This window comes from Sorex araneus, chromosome 3 (genome assembly GCF_027595985.1).
Source record: "Sorex araneus isolate mSorAra2 chromosome 3, mSorAra2.pri, whole genome shotgun sequence".
Taxonomy (NCBI): domain Eukaryota; kingdom Metazoa; phylum Chordata; class Mammalia; order Eulipotyphla; family Soricidae; genus Sorex; species Sorex araneus.
Window position 1 is genome coordinate 122579438 of NC_073304.1, and position 23976 is coordinate 122603413.

General features: G+C 47.2%; 1 protein-coding gene across 1 annotated transcript in view; it reads left to right on the forward strand.

The window, feature by feature from the left end:
- The window catches only part of TGM3 (transglutaminase 3), a 42400-nt gene extending 39285 nt beyond the window's left edge, over nt 1–3115 (forward strand). Inside the window, exons 12-13 of the mRNA XM_055132617.1 lie at nt 1991–2124; nt 2557–3115. Coding sequence (XP_054988592.1) covers nt 1991–2124; nt 2557–2704 — 282 coding nt within the window. The 3' untranslated portion in view covers nt 2705–3115. The remainder of the gene's footprint in view (nt 1–1990; nt 2125–2556) is intronic.
- The last annotated feature ends 20861 nt before the right edge of the window (nt 3116–23976 follow it).

Genomic DNA, 23976 nt, shown 5'->3' on the forward strand with positions numbered 1-23976 from the left:
TGGTTGTGCCAAATGCACAACTACCAGATGCAAACTCTGCAGGTGGAGGCCCAGCCCTGATCTGGCCCCTGAACTGTGTCCCCAGCATCTTATCTTAGACGTGGATCAGCGTCTGTCAAACGCACAGCCCTGGAACAGGGCTCGGTGGCTCCAGGCTAGCATTCTTTTCCGAGAAATTGTCAGCCCATGCTTGTCCCCTGCGTGTTCAAGCCTCTTCTGCTTCCCAGGGTATTTTCAAGAATCAGTCCCTGGCTTGGAGCCCTGACAGCCGGCCCAGCCCTGAGTCCCTGTCCCCAGTCTAGGGACAGCATGATGGGGTTTAAAACAAAGCTCCCCCCGTCACCTCCCATGCACCCCTACCCAGTATCCTCAAATCATTTTCTAGCTTATCTTTTATTCAATAGTTTTGTTCTACATCTTTCGGATTTCCATATCAAATCGGCTTTGTCTTTGAAGAGAAGATAATATCTTTGGCGAGCACATCAGAATGCATACCGGCTGCAATGGGGCCATGGAGAATTTTCCTATTTAATCTTTTAGAAAGGCACCTGATCTTTCTCCTTTCGGGCCTCTTTGTGTGAATTTCCTCCTTGCAACTTCTCTCCTTTGCTCCAGCCTTCAGAGACTCCAGACAGTCTTGTCTTAATGAGATGAATCAAGGCGAAGCTCACTCAGAACAGGGCACAGACTGGAGAACAGACGGGGGTTATCTATTGGAAAAGATGAGAGTAGTTTGGGTAAAATTCCATGATCGTATCAGCACCAACTGGCACTTGGTACTCAGGACGTTAGACCGAGGATCAGTCCAGGAATTCAGAACATTGTCCCCACCAGAGCACAGCACCCCTCGAGTGGCCCATGAACCAAAACGCCAGTTATTAATGACCCTCAATCTCTCCTTTGGGTACCTGAACCAATTTGGGTTGTAAGGACAGTAGGATGGCACCTAGAAAGAAAGAAAAAGCAAATACATGGAGATTGCAAATTGATTACCAATATGAAAAATCTGGTCTGTTTATGTAGCCTCCTCATATGCCAGTGGGATGAAATTTTGTTCCCCTCTTCAACTCTTTCACGCTTCAGTGATTTTCCTGGGAGAAATAATGGTAGAGATCAGGGTCTCTAAAGTGTGTCCATTAGGCACAGATTATCAGCAGACACTGCAGGGTACCAAAAGCAGAGCGAAGTGTCTGGACCCAGAAAGGCCTGGTTATTGAGTCCATCTGGACTGTGCTTTATCACCCAGAGGGTTAGTGGCCACAAACAAAAATCAGGCTGCAGTGACAGTACCGGGGTTTAGGTCCTTATCTTTTGTTGTTGTTGTTGTTGTTGGGAAGGGGGTCTTGAGTGGGGGAAGCCACAACAAGCAGTGCTCAGGGCTCTGAGCCCAAGGATCAATCCTGGAGGGCTCAGGGAACTATTTGGGGTGCTGAGGATAGAATCTGGGTTGGCCACATGCCAGGCAAGCGCCCTCCCCACTGTACTATTGCTCCATCCCCAAGGCACTTGACTTGCATCCTCACAACCCTGGGTCAAATCTCTGGTACCACGCATGGTCCGTGGAGCACTGCCAGGGGTCATTCCTGAGCACAGAGTCAGGAATAGCTCCTGGACCTCAAGATAGAAAAGAAAAACCAAAGATTATACTATTACATTGAAAAAGATTCTCCTCTCAGGTCACACACTTGTTTCCTGTGGTCCTGGCTGTTCTGGGTGCAGGAGTAGCCCTTCTCGGGCTGAGCTGGGGAGGTCTAGCGGCCAGCTACTTCTCCCTCTCAGTCCAGGGGTCCTTTGCCAGAGAACAGGAAGATGAGAGCAATGTCCTCGGAGCTCTGGCCTGAATACGACTGGCTCTTAGATGAACTAAACCATCGGTCTTTTATCCTCTGGATCCCTGTCCCCATGTCACCTGCCCAGCCCCAGGGATGCTTGCATGTGTCGTGAGGGGGCAGCAGCCCGTATCCTGACTCCCTGAGCCCCTTTCCCCTAGGTGCTGGATGAGGCCCGGGTGCGGAAGCCCGTGAACGTGCAGATGCTGTTCTCCAACCCACTGGACGAGCCGGTGAAGGACTGTATACTGATGGTGGAGGGCAGTGGCCTGCTCAGAGGCAACCTCAAGATCCAGTGAGTCCTGGGCCAGGGTGGGCTTGTGAGAAGGGGGAAGCGAGGGCAGGGAGGGCTTCCCCGAAGCTCTGCAGTGATGGACCAACCTCCTCCGGCCACTTAGGGCCTCTTGCCCTGAAACTCAGGGTCTGCACGTTGGGGCTCACGTGTGCATGGGGTTTGGGGGTCTCCAAGTTTCCACTCCTTCCCGGGGGGCTCAGGTCACCAGAGCTCACAGCAGGACCTGAGAGGTTAGCACCCTTGGAAGATATTTTTCCCAACTCATCTCCCCCTGCTGAGGGGTCCTAATGGGAGCTGGTGACCTGCAGAGACCGTTGTAGGGGCCTGACAAACAGTGGCGGCTCCAGCTCCCACCTCAAGGGGCGTTAAAGCCCCAGAAGGCCCATGTAGCCCTCCATCCTCACCGCGCTAACCTGTTCCCTCCCCCTGCAGGGTGCCTGCTCTGCGCCCCAAGGAGCGGTCTCGGGTGCGCTTCGAGATCATGCCCACTCGGAGCGGCACCAAGCAGCTCCTGGCTGACTTCTCCTGCAACAAGTTCCCTGCCATCAAGGCCATGCTGTCCATCGACGTGGCCGAGTGAAGGGCCACGGTGGCCCCCAGCCCCGCCCCATACAAACTTGGGTTCCGCAGAGCAGGCGTGGTTTGCCTGTGGTGTGAGCCCCCCTGTCCACGCTCTGCAGCCTGGGAAACCCACCTTCCCCCCCAACCCGAGGTGGCCTGGACTTGGACCCCCGGCTCCAGCACTCACCCCCTCCCACACTCCCCGGCTGAGCCCACACCGTGCTCCCCTACGCGCGTCCTGCTCCCCACGCGCGGACCCCCCTCAACCCTCACGCCCGATGATGCTGCAGGACAGAGTGGCCGCCCCCCTCCCCGGCGCCCCCCCCAACACACATGGATTCAGGGGGAGAAGACGGTCTGGACTGTTTGCTGGTACCCAGCCGGATCCTGCCTCAGACCACCCTGGAGGCGAGGGGCCGCTTAGCCATCCTCCGTGGCACTCACATCCTTACACTGAAAATAAATGTTCAAAACCATCCTGTTGCACAGCCCTGCTGTGTGTGGTGCTGCTGTGTTCCCCCAGAGCGGGTGGAGAAGGACAGGGGCTGGGGCGTATTCTGGGCAATGGATTACCTTGGGGAAAGCCTTGTCCTTGATGTTCCAGGCCCATGGGGAATAGAGTTGGTCAGTGTGGGTCCAGATGCAAGAAGAGTCTGATCCGTAACCCTAAAGCAGACCAGACTGCCCGGAGAGCGAGCATGTGGCCCCACAGGACCCTGACCACTCTCCCTGGGCTGGCCACACCCATTTAGGACCGTCCACATAGCTGCCAACATGAGCAGGGACTTGGGGTCTTCACTGGAGGCCTGGTGCCGCCTCTTGCCTCCTGGTCTACATTCCTCTCGCGCCAGGAGAGAGCTTGTGTCCCTGTCAGCACCCCTCCACACGCAGCCATCTAGAATTTTCTTTCCCATCACCTGACGGGTCTCCTTGGCCTTGACCCCCTGTCATCACCCCTAGCAGACCCCAGAGCCTCCCTACCACTTGAGTTTCCGGGTTCACCCAAGAGTGACCCAGGCCAGCATCTAGCCATTTCCAGCTCAACAGACAGGACCCCTCCCACCCAGAGATGAATCGGAGGAAAGCCGAGTGCCTGAGGCGGGCCACCAAGATGCTGGGGCTGGGCAACAGGGAAATGGAGTTGTGACAGGGATTCACCAAGAGCATATAGGCAGGGAAAGCCACTTTACTAGGGCAGTACATTAGTATTTCTTTTCTTCTTTTTTTGCTTTTTGGGTCACACTTGGCGATGCACAGGGATTACTCCTGGCTCTGTACTCAGAAATTACCCCTGGCGGTGCTCAGAGGACCATATGGGATGCTGGGAATCGAACCCGGGTCTGCCGCGTGCAAGGCAAACGTCCTAACCGCTGTGCTATTGTTCCAGCCACTTTACTAGGGACATAGGACCCTTACAAAGGGGCAAGCGGGCCTTGCCTCCAAGGAACAAAAGATTCAGTGCTCTCTTTGGGTTTATGGCCCTTTTCTTGGCTGTCAGCTCACTCCTGTATATCTGCAGGAGTCCAGAGAATGTGGCTTAGCCTTAAGTCAGGCTTGGGATAGACTTTTCTTTCTTTCTTTCTTTCTTTCTTTCTTTCTTTCTTTCTTTCTTTCTTTCTTTCTTTCTTTCTTTCTTTCTTTCTTTCTTTCTTTTTTTTTTGAAGCTTTTTTATTGAATCACAGTGAGATAGTTACAAGCTTCCATGTTTGGGTTACAATCTCACAATGTTCAAACACCCATCCCTCCACCAGTGCACATTCCCCACCACCAATATCCCGGGTATACCCCTCCCTTTCCCACCCTCCCCCTGCCTCCATGGCAGACTATTTCCCCCATACTCTCTCTCTACTTTTGGGTTTATGGCTTGCAACACAGACACTGAGAGGTCATCATGTTTGGTCCATTATCTACTTTCGGCATGCATCTCCCATCCCAACTGGTTCCTCCAGCCATCATTTTATTAGTAATCCCTTCTCTATTCCACCTGCCTTCTCCCCTCCACTCATGAAGCAGTCTTCCAGCTATGGAGCCAACCCCCTGGCCCTTGTATCTACTGTCTTTGGGTGTCAGCCTCATGTGATGTTATTCTATACTCCACAAATGAGTGTAGTCCTTCTATGTCTGTCCCTCTCTTTCTGACTCATTTCACTTAGCATGATAACCTCCACAGAGATAGACTTTTCCTATGGCCCAGATCTACCTGCAGCCTTCCAGTGTGTATTTTGCTGAGTTGTTGTCAGAATCTGGGCCTTGTGCGGGGAGACCAGAAATGCTGAGTTGTCCTGGGGGCCACACTCTGGGCTCGTCAGCCCACGGTGGCTGCCTATAATATGTATGACCTCTGCTAGTGGCTTCCTGCATCCTCCTTTGTGCCTGGGTATAAGAAACCTGCTGAAAAGTTTAATTTTGTACCGATGACCGCTTAGCATCCTAATGGAAGTTCTGCTGCCCACTAGTCATCAACCTGTACTAATCCCACTTGGGCAACTAGATCTCAGGTTCTTTAAATGGACAGGATTAGTCCAGGCTAAACATTTTATACATATACATACATATATATACATATATATATTCTCCCATGCTGTAAGTCCCTGCCAGGGGGTCAGTATGGGCTGGGCCTAGGCTGAACATGGAGTCACTGTCCCTTCCTGATCTTCCTTTCTCCCCTCCTGAGTGACTTTCAGTGTCTGAGCAAAGACGGGAACATTAGGAGAACAAAGCTCTGTCTTATTGGTGCCCAAGCAGGATGGTGACGAATGCCCTCTTGTATGGTGGCATGTTGAGAGGAACTTTTTCTGCACTGCTTGTTTCCTGCTGTGGGCAACTTGTCCCTCAGGCTCACCCTACCACCTCTCACTGCACTGGAACCAGTGCCCCTTTCATGTGGCTTAACCCAGTTTCCTTTCATGGAGTCCCTCGCTGCTCACTCCCCTCTGCCTGCATTTCAGAGGAGATGGCTCAAAGGGCTGGAGCACATGTTTGCATGCAAGAGGCAGAGGTTCCATCATCAGCACTACGTGCTGCCCTGAGCACCGCCAGCATGAAGCTTGAAGTAGCCCCTGAGAACCACTGAACATGGCCCACAAACAAAGAAACAAAAATCCTCCATGTGGAGCTTCTCACTGACCAGACAGTATGTCTTATAAGAACTGAAGTCAGAGGGTCCAGAAAGATTGTACAGGGATAAGGTGCTTGCTTTGCATGCAAGCTGACCTGGGTTCCATCTCTGGCACTCCATATGGTCTCCTGAACCCACTAGGAGTGATCCCTGAGCACAGTTGGGTATGGCCACAAAACAAAACAAAAACTGAAGTCAGAGAGGTAGTCCATGTGTTAAAGCACTTGCCTTGCATGCAGCCAACTCTGGTTCTATCCCTGGCACTGCATATGGTTCCCAAGCTCTACCAGGAGTGGTCCCTGGGTTCAGAGCCAGGAGTAAGCCTTGAGCACCGCCAGGTGTGGCCCCATACAAACAACTAAAGAGCTGGTTTTAATAAAAACCCTCCAGTCCATTGGGTACTGAAGAATTTTAGCAAGAAAGCAAAGTAACATTAATATAAGGTCACAATACAACATTCATTTCTGGTGTGATTGAAGTTGGAGATTGCAGAATAGCATGAGGTGCAAGTGAGGTGCACTCTACCCATAAACCCCGTGGTATCCCTGGCACTGCAGGACCCAAGCAGTGGGTATTGCATCCACAGGCCCTTCCACTGAGCTGCCACTGGCCTGATTGGCAAAGAATTTCCAGTGGGATCCCCTGACCTCCTGGAAATGGGAAAAAGAGAGAATGAGAAAAAGAAAGAGGAAGGAAGGAAGGAAGGAAGGAAGGAAGGAAGGAAGGAAGGAAGGAAGGAAGGAAGGAAGGAAGGAAGGAAGGAAGGAAGGAAGGAAGGAAGGAAGGAAGGAAGGAAGGAAGGAGGGAGGGAGGGAGGGAGGGAGGGAGGGAGGGAGGGAGGGGGGGAGGGAGGGAGGGAGGGAGGAAGGGATAGGTATTTACCCAGCTAATATTCAAGGCTTCTTTATATAGAAATAAGGTTAATAGAGGGTGGTAACCTACCATCTCTTCCACTTAAAGCTGAAGCCCACAACAGGAGAGAAAACAAAAGGGAATGCCCTGCCGAAGAGGCAAGATGAGATGGTGGGGGTTGGGATGGGGGTAGTGGGAGGGATACTGGGATCATTGGTGGAGGAGAATGGGCACTGGTGGAGGGATGTAAACTAAATACAAACATATAAGTTTGTAACTGTATCCCACAGTGATTCACTAATAAAAAAATTTTTAAATGGGTTGGGGAAAAACATGGGAAGAAGAATTCAATGAGAATATATGTCTTTAAATTCAATAAATAAATAAATAATAAAGCTGAAGCCCAAAGGGAGCAAAGACAATGCTCAGTCACACACACACACACACATACGCAAACACACACACCAGGTTATTTTCCCCAGATTAATCCCTCAGGTGAGCCTCACCACTTGCCCAGGGGCAGAAAAGATTGGGCATACTTACGGGGGACCACTGACAGAAACCAAATTCATATCTTTTTTCTGATCTTGACTTCTAAATCTGGCCCTACTTCTAGAATGGTCTCTGAAGTATCTGGCAAAGGCTTTGAAAATATCCTCATGAAACAAAGTTTCCTTTGAAGTTAGGATTTGGAACCAGGCAGATGTTTACCTGGGGCTTGGCATTATAGGAGCCCAAATGAAAATGACAGCCTGGAGAGATAGTACAGGGGCTAAGGTACTTGCTTTGCATACTTCCAACAAACCTGGTTTGATCCCTGGCACCCAATACGGTCCTCCAAGCAGTGTCAGGAGTGATCCCTGAGTACAGAGCCAAGAGTTAGCCCTGAACACCACCAGGTATGGACCCCAAATGAATAATAATAAATGCGAATGAGTGGGGGAAAAAAACTAGAATGATAAAAGACTAAAGGAAGCATATACCGAAGGAGCAGAATCGGGATCTACTGGGGAAAGCGGGTTTGAAGTACTTAATCAAGAAGGCCGGAAAAGTCAGTCTCAACAGGAAGAGTTTATTGACTTCGGGGCATTCTTTTGTGATACAGGATTTGACAGTCTGAGAAAGACCCTTGGAAATTGGAATAAATATGCAATTTAGTTGTTACAAACATGTGGAGAATGTGGTGATGTATGCCGAGTATAGTTGGAATAGTTGAACTGTCATAATGGATAGTAGAGAAATGGGATTAAAAGATCCAGGGAAGAGCGTATGCTGGAGCTGACATATTGTAAGGATGCATGGGCTCCCTCTGCTAGAGGTGTATGTTCCATTGGAGGGCCTAGAGGCTACACCATTTACTAAGGCATGAGGTATGCATTGAGGTGACAGGAGCATCAATATTGCAAGAAACTCAGCGGTTTTCCACATTTAAAGAAAAAAAAAGATAATAGTTCAATGTAGAGCTTATGACATTACAGAAGTAAAACACATAAAAATAATAGCACAACAACCAGAAAGGGGGAATTGAAACAGTCTGACATAAATCTCTTATATCACCCATGAAGGTATAGCCTCTGAAATGTGAACTTACCAAAGTTTCTCCTCTGTTCAGCTCTGGGACCCTCTGGGGACCTCTAAGTCCCTCCAAAGTGAGCAGGTAATTTGAACCCAAAGAAAGAAGTGGGCACACCCATGAAGCAAAGGCAGAAATGTACTGAGCTTGGAAAGATAGTCCTGAGGGTAGAACACCTGCCTTGCCTGCAACCAACCAGGTTCAGTCTCCAGCACCACACATAGTACACTGAGTTGAACCAGGAGTGATTCCTGAGCACAGAGCCAGGAGTGATCCCTAAGCAGTGTCGAGTGTGCCCCCCATCCCTCCAAAAGGAAAGAAATACATTAAGTGTGGATCAGAAAGATAGTACAATGGATTGGGCACTTGCCTTGAACACAGCCAACCCAGATTAAATCCTCAGCACCCCATATGGTCCCCAAGCACCACCAGGAGTAATTCCTGAGTGTAGTGCTAGGAGTAACCCCTGAGCATTTCCAGGTGTGACACAAAGATGAAAGGAAGAAGGAAGGAAAGAAAGAGAGAGAAAGAAAGAAAGAAAGAAAGAAAGAAAGAAAGAAAGAAAGAAAGAAAGAAAGAAAGAAAGAAAGAAAGAAAGAAAGAAAGAAAGAAAGAAAGAAAGAAAGAAAGAAAGAAAGAAAGAAAGAAAGACGGAGACAGGGAGGGAGAAAAGGAGGGAAGGAAGGAAGGAAGGAAGGAAGGAAGGAAGGAAGGAAGGAAGGAAGGAAGGAAGGAAGGAAGGAAGGAAGGAAGGAAGGAAGGAAGGAAGGAAGGAAGGAAGGAAGGAAGGAAGGAAGAGTAGAAGGAAGAGTGGAAGGAAGGGGGAGGGAGGGAAGGAAGGAAACAGGGAGGAAGGGAAGGAGGGAGGGAGGGAGGGGAGGACACAGTCGCTAGTGAATTCAAGCTTCTCCAGAGAAAAAGAGAAGTGTCCTAAGGTTAAGGAATCACACACCTGAGCTGGAACGCAAGCGTATCCTGGGAATGGAGTGCATCCTAGAGAGTTAAAGGCAGAAAAGTTGCACACCCAGAGTAGTCAGATGTGGGAGACTCACAGACACGATGGAGAGGGTCCCCCCCCACACCCCAGGCTCTTCTCCAGAGCTGATGTTACAGGGACTTTTCCACGCTGCTCTGGCTTTGGGATCTGTTGCTAAGGTGTTGTCGGGCAGGGACTGCTAAATCATCCCTTGATGGCTTCTCAATGGGTCCTTGATGGGTTCAAGCAGGTTCTGGCTTTATGAAGTTCCCCTGAAGTCCATGCCCCCATCCCCCTACCTGCCCGTCTGCTCCAGTGTGCGCCTTTGTTCTGACAAGATTCACAGAGGCGTTTGTCGTTGCCCGAATCCTGTGTGCTTTGTTACTCATGAGAAGACATGGGCCTTACATTCTGGGTTAAGAAGAACATCACTCCGAGAATTGAGGATGATGTTTCACACAGGAAAATGCAAGTCCCTCCTACGTAGACCCCCGCCCTCCTTGAGTGAGACCTCAGAGCCAAAGCTGTGCCCGAGAGATGGGTCACCTTTATCTTCCCTTACAGGGAAAGATCTCAAGGACTAACCATGGGGGTTGGCCTCTCTCTGTGAGGTTCTGACAAAGCCTGAGTTATTTAGGCTGTTTCCTCTCGAGAGCAGGACTTGCCGAGAAACAGGATGCTCAGGCACCTTCCAAATGGCAGCTTTCCCCTCCCGCTTGCCTGAAACAGATTTTTCTCTCTAGTCTCCCCATGAAAACCTGCTAAAGTCCCAGAGGTAAAATTCACAAAATTGCCAGATCCCCTCCTTGACTGTTGACTAAATCCCAATGGCGTGTTTAATGGGGGTGGGGAGATAGATGAGACTCAGTCAGTGCTCAGAGGCTACTCCTGGCTCAGTGTTCAGGAGTGACCCCCAGGGGTACTCAGGGAACTACAGTGTTGAGGGTTTAGCTTATGCAACTGCATTCAAGAAAAGGTTTTACCTCCTGTAAACTCTGTCTCTCTGTCTCTATCTCTCTGTCTCTGTCTCTCTCTCTAGCACAAGGAATTTGGGGTGGGTTTTGTTTTTTGATTGGCATTTTTGTTTGTTTTTTTGGTTTGTTTTGGGGTCACACCCAGTGGTCCTCAAGGGTTACTCCTGGCTCTGCACTCAGAAATTATTCTTGGGGAGTTCAGGGGACCATAGGGAATGCCAAGGATTGAACCTGGGTACAAGGCAAATGCCCAACCTACTGTACCATCACTCTAGCACACCCCTGGAGTTTTTTATTCTTGGATTTGCCCACCAGAATCAAGCAGCAACTCCTCACCTGGCACCCAAGTTCCTCCACCCCCTGCTAGCTTTCAAGGCTCCTGTTGCTCCCGGATTTCTGCTGCCCTGAGGTCTCTGTATCCGATGGTCATGCTCTAGAGGGGGAGCCGAAGTCATTTGTGCCATGATCTCAGTTCTCTTACTGATTCAAGAAGAGTTGTTGGTTTATCCATTTTTATGTGTTGTTTATCCAGCCCTTTATGTGTTGTTTGGGCGGAATGGCAACATACACACCAGACCAGAGAACAGAATCCGGGTTACAAAACAGAATTGGATGGATATTTCTAGTTTCTATTTTCCTTTACGTTTTAGGCCATGGCCCAAACCTGGCTCTATGCTCAGGGGTCACTCCTGGCAGTACTCAGCAACCTTATGTGGTGCTAGGGATGGAATCTGGATTGGCCGTGGGCAAGGCAGGTGCTTTTACCCCTGTATTACCTCCCTGGCCCCAACATGCAAGAGTCTGGCCCAGGCAATTTATAGGCACGTGTTAATTTAATCCAACAACACTCTGAGAAAAGAACTGCTATATCTTCAGTTTAGATAGAAGTGGCCTGAGATTTGGAGAGTTCCTTGGGTCACGGGAGACAGTGAGTCAATTGGGAGTAGCAAGACCTCCATTGTAAGGCTAAGGAATGACTCAGTTACAAAATACTGTTGTTCACAGGTTCGTTGTTCCCCACAATACAGGAAGCCAGTATAGGACCCACGAGAAGGTAACCAGCCATAAAGCTCTGAAACCACCTCCATGGGGAGACAAGCCCCTGTGCTGAACCCCTAGTTGAGCAGGTTTCCGTTCCCAGACCCAGAATCCCAGGATCCCAGACAGTCATTTATAATAACTCAGCAAAACACTTATCAGTAAGACACAGGGAACATCTGAGAGATAAGAAAAAACTGTACGGGGCCTATTCCCAGACCTGAGACATATTCCAGACATGATTCATGTAAAAAACCTCCTATGCCCGTGCCCGTGTGTGTGTTTTGAGGGAAGGGGGTCCACATCCAAGAAAGGATGCATAAATCCCAACAGAGGACAGGGCAGGGTCTTCTACTCTTTGGATTGAAGGTCTGTTTGCCTGCTCTTTGCACGCATCCTATTTCCCAATCTGGAGCAAATTAAAATAACATTATATATAGTCAGACATTATGGTTGCTTGGTAGTGAATTAGTTTTCTCAGACACACTTATTAAAATTTTTTTGTACTGATAAATTTGCAGTGCTTCAGGTGACCTATATGAAATAGGGGAAAAAGAGGCGACAGCCTCAAGAGGGGTGTCTACGGCTTTCCTCGTGACCCACCTGCGTCGCCCAGGAAGAGTCTGGGAGTGTTAGGACTGATGAAATATGCCACAAGTACCAACACGGTGCAGACAGACCTTGCCTCTCACTAACAGCACTGCCAGTCATCGAGCTCTGTGGAGCTCCCCTTGCTCCTCACAGTACAGCAGCAAAAGGAATTTCTCAGGGCTGGAGCACAAAGTTGCTCTTTGAAGCAAGAGGAAAATCAGTCCTCACCTCTACCCAGTTTCTTTTCTCCAGAGGTCTGTTGCCAATCCTCGTAGAAAAGAATTTCAGGAAGGAGATGAGTAGTGAAGGAAGATGTGCTTATTGGGTAAATCTGAGGGGGACAGGAAGAGAATTCCCCACCCAGAGAGAACACGTGCCTCTCTAGAGCGGACCTGGTGCCCCATCGTTTGGAACTGGGTTATATTATAAAATGAACATTTTCCATAATTGCCTTCGTGTAGAATTCTTTACAAGAGCAAGAGTTAGTTGGGCGTCTCAGGGGAGAAAATATTAAACGTATGGTGGTCCATTGTCATGTTCTTACCACAGCCTTTGTTCCAGTAGCCAAGGGGCCTCTCCTCCCAGGAGGTCTAGACGCTGCTCAGGGCCTGGAACTTCTCGTATTAAAGATTTTCCAACCTTCTCAGATGGGTCTTGCATCCCAAAGACCTAATTGCCTTTGAGTTGGTTTGTTTCTGGGAGATGCAGGCGTACTGCGATTTATATACCAGCCCCCAGTCCTAACTCTCTACCTGCAGCAGCCATATTAAAATGTCTTAAATACATGAATATAAGAGGGGGGAAACAATAGTTCTCATTCCCCACCCTTCACTCACTCTTTTCCCAGAGGACACACACACACACACTGAGTGCCATTGTCAGTGTACCCCTTCCCAGTATGTCTGAGTCCTGGAGATACTAGAGTGGGCTATCTCCTACCGCTTATGGTGGGAATCACAACCGTTTGTAAAATCATCCGATACCCTGTGTTTCCTACTAAGTGGCAGCCTTCAGTTAAAATTTGAAGTGACAGTGGGGATCAAAACATAATTCTAACAAAAGAGTTTTAGTGTTTTGCATGCCTTTGGCACTCCAACTCACCTGAATCCGGAGGACACGACCTCAAAAACACCATCCACAGCATTCCAAGGACACAGTTTCCCTGACTCACCAGTAATACATGAGTTCTGTTGTGACCAGAGTCAAGCTCTGATGATCCATGGTCTCCGGAAGCTTATCATTGTGGGGAGGCAAGATACAGGGGTGAGGGTGGGAAGATAAGTAATAAAATGAATAGTCCTAAATGAACTCTAGATTCCAGCAGTGGTTGGTTCATTGATGAGCAAATGTCAGGGTGGGGTATACTTGGAAGAGTCTGAGTAGGGTGGACTTCACACATGAAGTGTGAAGGAGAGCGGTGTGAAGCTCTAAACGAGTGTGTTTGAGGAATTGCAAAGCAAAACATAGAGGTGGGAGTATCCCTGGGGCATGTACACAGAGCATAAAGAAGCCAAGTACCTCTGGTGGGGACATGAGGATGAAGGCAGTCAGAATGGCAAGAGGGGGCAGGACCCACAACTGCTGTGACTTATCAACCACAGTTAGGACTCTGACTGTATTCTAAGTGGCATGTAGCAGCCCAGAGAGTGTTGAGTAAAGAATGGGCAGAACCTGACGTATGCTTTCAAAGAATCCAGCTGACTGTTGCATGAAGGAAGTCCAGCAAAGAAGCTACACAGGTCCAAGGAGCATCAGGGGTGGATGAAAAGTGTGGAGATGGCAGACCTCAGGGGACTCTGTGAAATGTGAAGAAGAGAGAAGGTGTCATTGACACCCACATCCTTTAACAAGAACAATACAGTGATTTAATTTTGGAGTTTTTTGTTTGTATGGGGTGGAAAGGCTTGCCCAGCTATACTCAGGGTTTACTTCTAGATCCAAGCTCAAGGATTACTCCTGATGGGCGTGGGAATAATATAGGATGCTAGGGACTGGACCTGTGTGGGCCCAATGCAAGACAAAGACCCTACCTACTGTAGTATAGCTGTGGCCCCTCAACGCAGTGATTTGGTTTCAGGGAGTGCAGGTTATTCTCCTTCCTCCACCACATGGCCCTGGGTAGGTTGGGATGGGGGCCAATGCTGCAGACTGTGAAGCTCTTGGCCTCTCCTCTGGGCTCTGTGCTGCCTCCCATGGCACCTCCCTCTGCCCAGACCTCTAGTCACTGTGAGAAGACTGGGGTTTGAACATTGGGGCATCTTTTTGGGACAGGGTTGCAGACACACAGAGCTCACCACAGTCCTACAAGAACCTGGTTTCAAGGGGAAAAGAAACCCGAGGACCAGCAGGGAGGCTAGGATAGTGAGGGAGGACTTCCCAGAAGAGCTAGCCTGAAAGGAGATCAGGGACTAAACATGATAGCTTCTCAGTATCTATATCACAAACCATAATACCCAAAAGTAGAGAGAGAATATGGGGGAAATTGTCTGCCATAGAGACAGAGGGAGGGTTGGGATGGGGGGAGGAATACTGGGGACATTGGTGGTGAAAAATGTGACTGGTTGAGGGATGGTTGTTTGATCATTGTGTGACTGAAACTAAACTCAAACATGAAAGCTTTGTAACTGTATCTCACGGTGATTCAATTTAAAAAAGAAGAAGAAGAGCTAGCCTTAGAGCATCTAAGACTTCCCCAAGTTCACATACGAAGCCGTGACTCTTGATGGAGAGAGACATGAGCAGTAATGATGCGCCTTAATGCTCATCTGTGGACATGAGGCCACAGAGGCAGGCGGCTGGGAACAGGCCTGAACCCTGACTGACCCAGACCATTTTGGTTTGGCTGGGAAGAGCAGGAGCAGGACCCTCTCATAGGTTTTGTTTTCAAAGGGTCACAGTACTAGTTCTAGTTCCATAGACTCTCCCAGACTCTACCAAAGGAATGAGTTTCATTTCCCCCCTTTTTAAAAGGCAGCCCCTTCACACTTCCTTGAACAGAAAGCCATGAACGTGACGCTCCTTGACTTCTGAGAAATTGTGGAAGACAGGGCTGGGGAGTGTGTAGGGGTCAAGGTGCTTGCCTTGCAAGTGACCAGTTCCCCAGTTAGAGTCTGTGACTATATGGTCACCTGAAAGCTTCCAGGACTGATTTCTGAGTACAGAGCCAATAGTAAGTCCTGAGCTCTGTTAGCTGTGGCCCAAAACCAAAACATTTTTTTTCTTTATTTAAACACTATGGTTACAAAGTTGTTCGTAACATAGCTGTTATGGTCATTCAGTGTTCCAACACCAGTCCCACCACAATTATCCCCATTTTCCCAAAACCCCCCCAAGCCTATTTCCTTAATAGGCACACAATAATTTTATGTTGCTTATTACAACTAAATGGCTAATAGAATTATCAAAAATACTTCAGTTAAATAAATAAAAAAAGAGAAAACAAAAAAAAGAAAAGGAAAAACAAAAATACTTCAGTAAAAGAAAATTTATGGAAAGTGTTGCATCTCACCAGAGTCCTTGTCTAGGGATTTACTAAGCTGTTTGCTGCTACTTGAGCCTTCTGTGTTATTGTTTTTGTTTGTTGAGTTTAGTTGGCTTCTATTTGGGGAATGTCTAATTTGGGATGTCACTGTTACTCCTGGCTTTGCTTTTTTTTTTTTTTTTTTTTTTTTTTTGCTTTTTGGGTCACACCCAGCGATGCTCAGGGGTTACTCCTGGCTTTGCACTCAGGAATTGCTCCTGGCAGTGCTTGGGGGACCATATGGGATGCCGGGGATCGAACCCGGGTTGGCCGCGTGCAAGGCAAACGCCCTCCCCGCTGTGCTATCGCTCCAGTCCCCAGGGATGTCACTGTTGTGGTAATACTTGGCCACGTCGTCTAGAAACTTCAGGATCTGTAGAGCTCGGACTATGGATGAGTTGCCATGGCAGCAGCTATGGGTTGTGGGGATGGCTGCTGAGGATTCCAGAAGTACTGGCCGGAGGTGGCTGTCTGTCCACCCTCATTCCAAGAAGATCCCAGAGTTCTCTGCCTGGAAACCAATCACATGGAATTATTGCAGCTTGGTGTCTCTGCAGAGAATAATCATGAGGCAGTGGAGTCAGGCCATTGGTGTGGCAGCAGCTGTGGGGAGTGGGTGTGGCTGTCAAGGTTTCGGTAGAGCACCCCCTCCCAAGGGCACCCCAGAGTTTTCACCCAGGGGACCAGTGTAGCCATTAATTTTAGCAACTTGGCTGGTATCTCCCGGGAGATTTAGTCTTGACTCTACCGAGCACAGTGAATCAATAACCACAGCAGCTGTGGGATACGGGACACAATTAAGATTTTTTTAAAAAAAATTTTAATTACCCAATTTTTGAAAGACTTCTGCCTGGCTTCTGCTTGGTTCTCTCTTGGAAGACTGGCCTTGGAACCAGCTTCTAGGAGACAAAGAAGCCCGGGACACGTGGAGATGCCTCATGTAGATGGTCCAGTCGAAAAAACAGTTAACATCCCACCATCAACCACCATGGCCACAATCACTCACCGCTGTGTGAGTAAATGAGCCAAATGGGCTGGCCATGGGTGCAGAGGCGTGCCTCTCCCCACCTCCACACCCTAGCCCTGCCTCAAACCCTTGCTCCCAGGAACTCAATGGTTGTCTTAAACCACGGTGTTTGGGGGAGATTTTCATGCATCTGCAGTTACTGGAACAAGCTCCAACACGTGTTAGCCTGGTGAATAATTTCCCAGCGTCATTAATCCCATCCCTAGTATTTTCAGGGTTATCAATGTGTAAGCAGCCATTATTCACCAGCATTAAAGTCAATTAAAACCTTTTACATAAATAGTATTTTATTATTGTTTCCCATTGTATTTGGCTGGTGCCTGTGTGCTAGGGAGACCGACACCGGCCCCACCCAGGGCAGGGACGCGTCCGTGATCCCACTGAAGAATAGGCTTTTCTCTTCGTGATGCTCTCTTGTCGTCAGCGATACACCTGCTCGTCATGCACGAGAACTGGGAGGCTCCAGGTGACTCGGGAAGAAGGAATGTGGCCAGAGATAAGAGGTGTATCTGCCAAGAGAGTAACTTCCAGCTCATCCCTGGCCCCACACAAACTTCCTCGGCTGTCCATGAATCCAGCAGCTGCCGATACACTGAACCCCCCAAACACAAACTTCATGAACACCTACAGTGCATCTAGCTTTGTGCTAAGCACGTGAGGACACAGTGTCCATGGACTCGTGCTGCTTGTGGTCTAATAGTCAGACAGAAGCAAGTAGGAGGAGTACTGGCACATTGCGGTAAGTGCAAGGAGGGAAAGAAGCAGTTGTTGTCCTGGAGAATATTAAACAACCTCCCCCTTTCCCCGCCCAGGGCCTCACCCTTTCTGAGAAACTTTTCTCAGCTGACACCTGCAAGAGCCAATGTGGCTGTGAGCAATGAAAACTGTCTGTAAGCAAGGAACACTGGCACTGGTCGAAAGAAGGGGAGGGAAATTGTGGAGGGGGTTGTCAGGAAACCCAGACTGCATGGTGACTTAGGCATCAGCACAATCTAATCGCATCTTAAAACGTTGACATCAGGGAAAGATGGCATCTTTATTATTCTCAGCCTAAGCGTGATATGGCACCTGAAATCATTTTGGTCACCAGAACCATCATTATCGTCCCTCAAATGAAGACCCTAATGTAGCTACCACTAATTCCTAATTTAAGATTCCAGGTAATGACATGTACTGGGTCAAGTTATGGCCTCTGCTTTTGTGACAACACAGCGTGGGGAGTTGCTGTGAAATCCCAGATCTGCAGCAGCCCTCTTGGACCTATGAAACAACAAACATGAAGACAAAAAAATGCCCAAAAAGTACCTATGCCTGTAACTATAACTATTCTTTGTTTTTTTCAGTTTATAAAAACTGTGATTAAAACATATACTGAGAAATCTAACAATTCAATAGGAAGAAAAGTAACAATATTTTGGTTTTTAAAAAAATGAGTCAAAGACCTGAACAGACACAGCACCAAAAAGATATACAGGTGGCAAATAAGCATAGAAAAGGATGAGCAACACTGTGTGTCATTGGCAAGTTGCCCCTTGAAGCCACAATTGGATGCCAGCACTATCTATTAGAAGGGGTAAAATCTAAGCACTGACAAACTCCAATGCTGACAAGAATGTGAGAAAAGAAGAAGAAGAGGAAGAAGAGGAGGAGGAGGAGGAGGAGGAGGAGGAGGAGGAGGAGGAGGAGGAGAAGAAGAAGAAGAAGAAGAAGAAGAAGAAGAAGAAGAAGAAGAAGAAGAAGAAGAAGAAGAAGAAGAAGAAGAAGAAGAAGAAGAAGAGGAGGAGGAGGAGAGGAGGAGGAGGAAGAGGAGAAGAGGAAGAAAAGGAGGAGGAGAAGGAGAAGGAGGAGGAGGAGGAGGAGAAGAAGAAGAAGAAGAAGAAGAAGAAGAAGAAGAAGAAGAAGAAGAAGAAGAAGAAGAAGAAGAAGAAGAAGAAGAAGAAGAAGAAGAAGAAGAAGAAGAAGAAGAAGAAGAAGAAGAAGAAGAAGAAGAAGAAGAAGAAGAAGAAGAAGAAGAAGAGGAGGAGGAGGAGGAGGAAGAGGAAGAGGAAGAAGAGGAAGAAAAGGACCTCATATTCTTTGCTGGTAGGGCTGAAACATGGTTCAGCTACTTTGGCAGACACAGCAGAAACCTTCTGAGCCATCCAGAAGATTCCAAAGAGTTTGGAAGGGGCAAGGCCATGAGATGTCTCAATCCTTTTGTAAATCAAGTGGGAGTTCTTGCTGCTATGCAGATTCTCACAGCCCAGCCTCCAAGGGCAGAGGCATTTTATAGCATCGAGCTGCGTCTGGTGGATGCAATCCACTGACTGTGCTTGAGTTATGCCAACAAAGACGCCTGGCACAGAGGAGCCCGAGGACAGGCAGACCCACGACTTCTCCATTTTCTTACTCTGCATCTCATCTGAGCCCCAACTCATTATCTGCAAAAAATAAATGTGATAATTTATGTAAAGCAGTTAATACCGCCTGGGATTAGAACATAATACGGGTTTTATTTTTGTTTTTTAATTGCACCCAACTCCGGGGATCCTGGTTCTGCTTCTCAACTAATGGTGTGATTCGGGGCAGATGACCTAACCCATCTCTGCCTGCGGTTGTACAGAGTCGGTGAGTACTGCTCCCCTCTCAGAGTTGTGATCAGTGGTGATCAGTGATCGAATCATCACCTTAGCAGTGCCCAGCGGAGACTTCGTGTCCCATAAAGATCAGCAGCAATTATGGCTAAGGCCAGACACTAGTTAAAGCATCATTTCAGACATAGAGGGACATGGAGGTCTGAAATGTCATCATTTCAGACTTTAAAAAAAAACAATCTAACTGGGACTTTATTGTATAAGTCCCGAAAACTGAAGGGACAGGAATCAGAGGCTCGTGTCAGGGCTCCGGGGCCCAGCAGAGAGGAAGCAGGATTCCCCAACTACAGGCCGATGGCACGGAAGCCAGCTACCCCCCATGAGGGTCGTGAGCGAGCACTGGAGGTCCACCCCAACATCACTGGGGTCTGAGAGCACCAGGAAGGACACAATCCTTTCTCCTGGAGATAGTCAAGGGACTTTTGGAGGAGGTGAGGTTGTATTACCTTTTCTGTCTTCAGTGGTCCAGTCAGGACAGAATCCACGGCAGCAGGAAGAAACACAGACTTGGCTCATCTTAGAGCTCCACCGGTTTGCCTAGAGCAGGGCCGAGGCCCCTCTCTAGGGAATCCTGAAGGTAGACACTGAACACGGCAGCCTGCTGTGATCTCAGTGATAACCAACAGAGGGAGACCTACACCCAAGCCGGCTTTCGGTGCACAGCCACCAGCAAACACCAGGAAACCAGGTGATTTGAACATGTCCACAAGACTGAGCAGCCCAGAGAGTCCAGAGAAAATACTCGGGAAGCATGTTTCCACTGCGTGGGTTTAAGCCAGCTCAGGAAGGGGGCCAGTTGTGGGCAGCAGTGTATGAAACACTGAATTCCTTTAACCTCCCCTCTCACTTCTCCCGGCAGGAGCTAGCTCTGGCATGCAGCAGCTCTTTCCCTCCTGCCGCCACTTTAAATGTTTAACTCCTGTCCATGACTTTCCTCCTGACGCTAAGAACCCAGCTCTGCATTCAGATTTTTGCAACAGGAAGGGAAGAGATATTCTGTCCCAGCTTCCAACCCGTTCGTCAATAGGACACAGACTGAAGAGACTGATGTTTATGCCTCTCTTTGACTGGGTGCAAAGTCCTGCAAAGCAGTTTATAAAGGTGCCTGGGAGGTAGTCAGTCATACTTAGCAGTCCTCAGCTCGATATCACCCTCATACCGATTCTTCCCTGGAGAGTGCCTACTTAATAAAGTATCCACATGTCCTTGCCTCTAGCTCTGCTTCTGAGGATCCAGGCTAACACAAAATGAAACTAAACCACCCACACACCAACATAGATGCTAACTTGATGGCATATGGGACTTAATTATCTCATTCTTCTTACATTTGTGTGCGAGTATATGCAAGGTTTTCTATAATAAAAAAATTACATAGATAGACATCCAAAACATATGTTTTGTAGGTGGGATGTTAGAAATGATGAAGTAAGAAACTCCATAAGAGCAATTTTAAAACACTAACAAAAATTGTCAAAATCAGGGCCGGAGAGATAATCTAGCAAGTAAGGTGCTTACCGTGCACGCACCCAACCCGGTTTCCATCCCCAACACCCATATGATCCCTCAAGCACCACCAGAAGTGATCACTGAGCGCAAAGCCAGAAGTAAGCTCTGAGCATAGATGGATGTGATGCTCAAAACAGGTGCCAAAATTTTAAAAAGTGTAAATCAAGTTTTACAGAGCTATGTAACTCAGTCAGAGGTCTACTATTATCTCAAGCACATTCTTTTAAGGAAAAAAGAATGCTGTGTCTCCAAGTAAAATGTGATTGGAGATCCTGCTCGGGAAGGGAGATGCGTGCTAAAAGTAGACTAGAGACTGAACATGATGGTCACTCAATGCCCCTGTTGCAAACCACAACACCCAAATGGAGAGAGAGAGAGAACAAATTGGAATGCCCTGCCACAGAGGCAGGATGAGGTGGGTGGGATGGGATGGGGGGTGGGAGGGATACTGGCTTCATTGGTGGTGGAGAATGGACACTGGTGGAGGGATGGGCTCTCGAACACTGCATGAGGGAAAAACAAGCACAAAAAGATGTGAATCTGTAACTGGACCCTCACTGTGACTCACTAAAAATAAATAAATAAATAAATAAATAAATAAATAAATAAATAAATAAATAAATAAAAAGAATGCTGTGTCTCAACAAGAAAACCGTGATTCATGGGGCCAAAAAGATGGTATAGAGGGTAGGGGAATTGCCTTACTCACAGCCAACCTAGGTTTAATCCTTACCACCCCAAATGATCCCCCAAGCCTGCTAGGAGTGATTCCTGAGTGCTGACACAGGAGTATGAGCACAGCAAGGATGCCACCCAACAAAACATGCTTTATAGCATTGTTACTTAACCTGCTTCCCTGCACTTAATCCCACTCTGAGACAGTGCTTTTAAGTCAGAAACCTCACAACCAGCAGCCTTGTAAAAACCAGCAGCCCTGCAACCCTTGGAGGGAACAAGCCAAGTTTAGATCTTTTCGATAAGACCTATCCCCAGAGCATTGGCAATATGCATCCTATTTTACAGCTCCTGGAATAACTGCAATCACAAGGTCCTGTCTTACTGTGAGCTAACCAGAAGGATACTCTGTAGGTAAAGCTCTATCCCCAGGATATTAGTCCAAAACAATCACCAAGAACTACCCAGCAAATCTGGGTGATGATACTAGTGTGGGTAAAGAAACTCCTGGCCAAAACCTTAAATGGAAAGTCGAGATAGCGAAATTTCTCTGGGGAACGTTGAAATGATCTGGCATATTCCTAAAGATCTTGAAGTCCTGGTGTGTCCAGCGTCTGCTAAAGAAAATCTCAAAAGAGCCTCTACACTATCTCCTATGTCTGTTCTTCATGCTCTACGCAGGCAAGAAGTGAATGCTACATTGGGGTTGTAAAACTCCCTAAGCGATGAACACACAAAGCTCACTGGCTAAGAGTGAAAGATTTATTTTTCAAAGCTCTTAAAGTAATTACTTAGCAATACTTAGCTGATCATTATTCTACTAAACAGAGAAAGGAAGAACAGCACAACCAAAATAGGGGAAGTCTGACTTCCCGAGTTGACACATTATATTATCATAGTGCCAATTTTTAACAAAAAGTATTAAACACACATGAAACAGAAATAAGTTACCAAATGTGAGCAATGAAATATTTGATCACAGTGGGCGACACCAGCCCGGCTCGCCACTGAGATGTGATCCTGGGGGCTACACGTGTGCGGCCTCTCTGCAGCTGCACGAGCATGACTCCAGAGGCCAGCTAAACTACTTTTGATATGGGCGGCTCCTTGCAGAATGTCTCCAGACTGAGAACTAAGCCACGGCCCCTTGCCTGCCCAGGAGGGGAAAGGTATTTCTCTCTCTTGCCTTTTTCCTTGCCGGGGGTGAAGGGCGTGGCGACCACCATATTATGAGGACCACAGATGAGAGTTACAAGCTTGCAATGATCCAATATCTGGAAGAAATTTCCCTGGACTTAGTTGCTACAATACAGAAATCCAAAACCGACCTCATATCTCTTCACAACAGGTCTGACTCTAGTGGGAAACTCCTAACAATAATAGGGAGGTTTTTGTTGAAATAGTAAATGTAACCAAAGTAAGGAGAAAGTAAAGTGAAATTTATCAGTTTGGGGTGGGGGGTGCGGGATGGGAGGTATACTGGGTCTTTGGTTGTTTTTTTTTATTTGGGTGGTAGAATATGGGCACTGGTGAAGGACTGGTGAAGGGATGGTTGTTTCAGCATTGTATAACTGAGACTTAAACCTGAAAGCATTGTAATTTTCCACATGGTGATTCAATAAAATAAAAATTTTTTTAATTAAAAAAAATTAAAAAGAAATATTTGATCACCTGATCTGAAGGGAATCAGATGATGTTGGACCACTAGAGTAGAGGCCGTCTGTTATAAATATGTTCAGAAGATAATTGAGGAGTTATTGGTCAAAGAGTACATACTTCCAGTTAGGAGAGTAGCAAGTTTGATCTATATACAGTATGGTGATTATAGTTAATAACAATGAACCATGTATATGAATGATGAAAATCTCACAGTAAAAAGGTAAATGACAACTATATGATGGAAAGGAGCTGGCCATCATTTTACAGATTATAAATGTATCAAATAAACGCAGATACACCTTAATGTTCTGTATAAATTATATCTCAATAAATCCATCAACATGTTTTTCAGAGGACTGAAAAAAGTCTAAAGAAATTTTTTTTAGGAGGATAAATTCCCATCAAGTAGAAAATACTGGTAGAGAGAAAAAGTTATAAAGAAGAACCCAGTGGGAATTTTGGCATTGAACAGTGTAGCTTATACAAAAAATAACTAAATTGGGGGCCAAAGTGAAGACACAGTGGATAATGTACTTGCCTTGCACACAGCCAAGGCAGATTTGATCGCCGGTCCCCCATATGGTCCCTTAAGCATAGTCAGGAATAATTCTCAAATGCAGAGCCATGAACATACCTGTGTCTGGCCCAAAAAACAAAAAAAAATAAAAAATTAACTAAAAATATTCCATATCAGGTTTCAAATGACAGAAAAAACAGTGAATTTCAAAATAGATCTTTGGATATTATTCAGTTTGAGGACTAGGAAGGAAAAAGAACATTGGTGGGGCTGGAGCAATAGCACAGTGGGTAGGGCATCTGCCTTGCATGTGACCACATGCCGCCTACCCAGGTTTAATTCCCAGCATCCCATATGATCCCCTGAGCACCACCAAGAGTAATTCCTGAGTGCATGAGCCAGGAGTAACCCCTGAGCATCGCCGGGTGTGACCCAAAAAGCAAAAAAAAAAAGGAAGAACATTGGAAAAATAATTTTATATGACACCTTCTCACACATTAGTACACATATAATAGAAGTCCCAGAAGGAACTGAAGGAAACAGATGAAAAGAATATTTGAAGACATTACAACTAAAAATATATTTCAAATCTAATGAAAAATAACAGCCTACAAATTTAAAGAAATTAAAT